The 3,674-nt window shown below is 34.2% G+C and overlaps 1 protein-coding gene across 1 annotated transcript in view; it reads left to right on the top strand.

Annotated features, from left to right (window-relative positions):
• The window catches only part of LOC107742988 (mRNA-capping enzyme), a 119,045-nt gene that overhangs the window by 95,518 nt on the left and 19,853 nt on the right, over positions 1–3,674 (top strand). Inside the window, exon 14 of the mRNA XM_016556081.1 lies at positions 2,853–2,919. Coding sequence (XP_016411567.1) covers positions 2,853–2,919 — 67 coding nt within the window. The remainder of the gene's footprint in view (positions 1–2,852; positions 2,920–3,674) is intronic.

Genomic DNA, 3,674 nt, shown 5'->3' with positions numbered 1-3,674 from the left:
TTTTTTATTTGTTCTTATTTTATTACTGACTTTTTACTTGTGTTTTTTTATGAAAATAAAACTTTGTGTTGAAGAAAAGTAGATTTTTGTTTGTATATGCTGTCAATTATAGTTCTTAGAAAGAAAATCGGAATCGGCAAAAATCGGTATCGGCAGATCACACTAACAAAAGATCGGAATCGGCCAAGAAAATTGCAATCGGTGCATCTCTAGTTTTAATGGAATTTATTACAATATGCAGGTTTATTAATAATTTGCTGAGAAAAGCCCCCAAATTAAGATAATTCAAAGATATTGCATGGCAAATCAAAAAGCTTTGAATACCTTTTGTAAAAAGTGACTTTAGGCATCAGTGTTTTGTTTATATCCCTGAACTTTATATAGTCCAGAGTGATCTGTTTTACAATTGAGTTTCCAGTCCAAGCTAGGTGTGGGTCAGTGAGGCAAACTGTTTATATACTGTAAATATAGTAGTAAATATACTGTAAATATTTTTTTTTTATTAATAATTTTATTCAGAAATGACATTAAATTGATCAAAAGTGACAGTAAAGACATTTATAATGTTACAAAAGATTTCTTTTTCAAATAAATGCTGTTCTTTTGAACTTTCTATTCAACATATCCTATTTTGATAATAGGGTATTTCTGTCAGGATCATTGACCTGTTTTGTTGTGTTTTGCCCCTGTTTCTGTTCCTGTGTTCCCTTATTTGGTCATGTTCCTGTCCTCGTTTAGTTTAATTAGTTGATTCCCCGCACCTGTCTGTCCTTCGTTAAGTTTAGTATAAATGTGTAATCTGCCTCATGTTTCCTTGTCGGGTCTTGAACGTCTTCCTTGTGCTCTGTGTCTCCCTGTTGGATTATTAAAGACTCTCGTTTTGTGAAATCTCCACATCTCCTCGTTCCTCCCGTAAGCAAAGCGTGACAATTTCTGTGTCAAATCTACCAAATTTCTGAAATTTCCCCGGCTCCAATTTTTGAATTTGTTAATATTTTTTCTGAGGAAAGACAAACATAATAGTGTTGAAACCCAAAATATTACGTAATGGATGTATATTTACTGAGTAATCCACAAAATGACAATTTTTACCTGAGATTTGAAATTACAGGTGCGTAAAAATGGCTTTAGAAAGATGACAGATACAGAAACAAGATATATTTCTATGTTTAACATTATCTGTTCTTCAGACATTCCTCTTAAAAAGAAAAGTATCAGCTGTATGCAGAGTGACCCACATTTAGTTTTTGGCAGCGGCTATTTGCACTAAGTGTAAATAGCGATAGATTCTATTTACACTTTGTTAAAATAGCAGGATTTTCTGCTATTTATACTACTTATTGCAAATAGTGGCAATTATCTGCACCTCAGTATTATAGTACATTATAAAACAGTATGCCGTAATAACGTATTGTGTAAATTATCATTTTTATTCAAATTATTAAATGGATGCCTCATTATTGGGACAATAAAGCCCCCCCTACACCTACCCTAACCCTACCCGATAATTTGTTTTTTTAACTTTTTGATTATTTCCTTAATTTTTATTGAAAATAAATGCCTTTCCGATGTGATATGAGATTTGAAAAAGGAAAAAAAAAGTTTGGTAAAAGGCGGATTCGAACCCGAGTCGATCGCATCAAAAGACTACAGTACATGCTTTACCATCTACGCCACTGAAGCTGATGATTATCAGCCGTCTTTTATAGTGCTGAACATTCCTATCACACGTTTGTGGGTGGAGCTAGTGTAAATAGCCTCTGCCAACAAGGAGGGCTGTTTGCACTTAGTGTAAATAGACACTCTGTTCGTTTTTGGCCACTGAAAAGGTGTACAGTGTATCAGTTTACTCTTAGAGCCATATTTAGATCCTAATATCTCTGGAAATTAACCAAATAGGACCTTAAAACTGAAGATACCAAAAGAAAAGTTTAAGACCCAAAATTTTAAAGGACAAACTTTAGAAAAAAATTTAGAAATTGTTTTATTATATAATTGCTTTATAATGCAACAACGATTGTTAAAGTAAACAGATTTTACTAATAGACCTACCATTCTCTGTGTAAAAGTAAGATCATGATGCTGCCATCTTTCTGAAGTCATTTTTACCCTTATCTGTAATTTGAAATTTGGCTCCAAATCTCAGGTGAAGATCGTCATTTTGACCCCCTCTACAAAGCAGTGGATTACTCGGTAAATATACATCGATGACATTTAATATTTTGTATTTCTTTTTTTTTTTCTATGTATTTCTTTCACCAGAAAAAATAGGAACAAAATCAAAAATTCTGGTTGAGCTGGAATGACCCTAAAATCAGAAATGTCTCTTGAGCAGCAAATCAGCATATTAGAATGATTTCTGAAGATCATGTGACACTGAAGACTGGAGCAATGATGCTGAAAATTCAGCTTTGATCACAGGAATAAATTATATTTTAACAGATATTCACATAGAAAACAGTTATTTTAAATTATAATAATATTTCTCAATATTACAATTTTTACTGTTTTTTCATCCAATAAATATAGCCTTGGTAAGCATAAGATACTTCTTTTAAAACATAACCATATTGTGTATATTTATTTCAGTGACCCAGTCAGGCCTGTGCTTCATTTACCAGCTTCTCATTCAAAATTAATTTCAATATTGATTTGGGAACCTCATCCTGACTGTGAAAGTCTTACAGGCACTTATTATGAAGCCCGGATAATTACATGGCAGTATCGGAAGACATCCTCCATAGCAGAGCTGCTATTATTTCCCTGAGTTCCGCTGTCTTGGGGAATATCACAATGCTTGCTTGTCCGGATGTGAAATTTAATTTAGATCTTTATTTTCACTCTTTCTCTAGACTGATCCCGCAGACGGTGGGTCTCCTGTACGTGGGGAGATATGACATGCCCTTTGCACAAATGAAGGTGAGAGAAACATTGGTTCACATCTCTGATAATTCCTTCTGTCAGCATTCCCTCTGTCTGATTCACTGCAAATACAGAAACTGCTAAAGATAGTCGTGTCATTGTCAAGTGCTCTTTACATGATGGGCTTTTAATTAATTGAGTCAGACAGGTGAACGTTGTGTCACTCAGAGTTCTGTTCTTAAACCCAGTGATCGGCCTGCCTAGACAGCAGTGTGAGGAATCATACAGTAGGTGTGCACTCGATGTGCAGGCTGTTACCAAAAATGGGCCAGAACAATAGAACATATTGTAAGATGGAACATATTGTATGACTATTTAGACACAAACAACTGTAAAGGCCCGATGACAACTATAATGATAACGTTAAAGATTATATTATAGTTTTAAAAATCGTTCTGTGTATAAGAAAAACATAGACCACACTGCGACTATAACAAAAACAGCACAGTGGATTGATATCGTTGGAATCACTTTCAAAATGATTTTTCCAACTGATGAACTATAAAAACAGTGACAGCCAGGGCAGGATTTAGGGGGGCGGGGCCCCTGGGCTTGAGGTTATGTTTGGGCCCTATACCTACACTACAAATGCCCTCAAATAGAACACCATTATGGAGTAACACAAAATATACAAACATATGCTTTGAGGTTCATAAATAGTACAATTAATATGCAACAGGTCTAGTCTATAGTCAAAGTTTAAATGTAATATTAAATATTCATTATAATATAATAAACAGGATGTGTTCTCT

The sequence above is a fragment of the Sinocyclocheilus rhinocerous genome, unplaced genomic scaffold (genome assembly GCF_001515625.1).
Source record: "Sinocyclocheilus rhinocerous isolate Xijiao unplaced genomic scaffold, SAMN03320098_v1.1 scaffold617, whole genome shotgun sequence".
Taxonomy (NCBI): domain Eukaryota; kingdom Metazoa; phylum Chordata; class Actinopteri; order Cypriniformes; family Cyprinidae; genus Sinocyclocheilus; species Sinocyclocheilus rhinocerous.
Note: the sequence above shows the minus strand (reverse complement) of the source record. Positions and strands in the feature narration are given on the sequence as shown.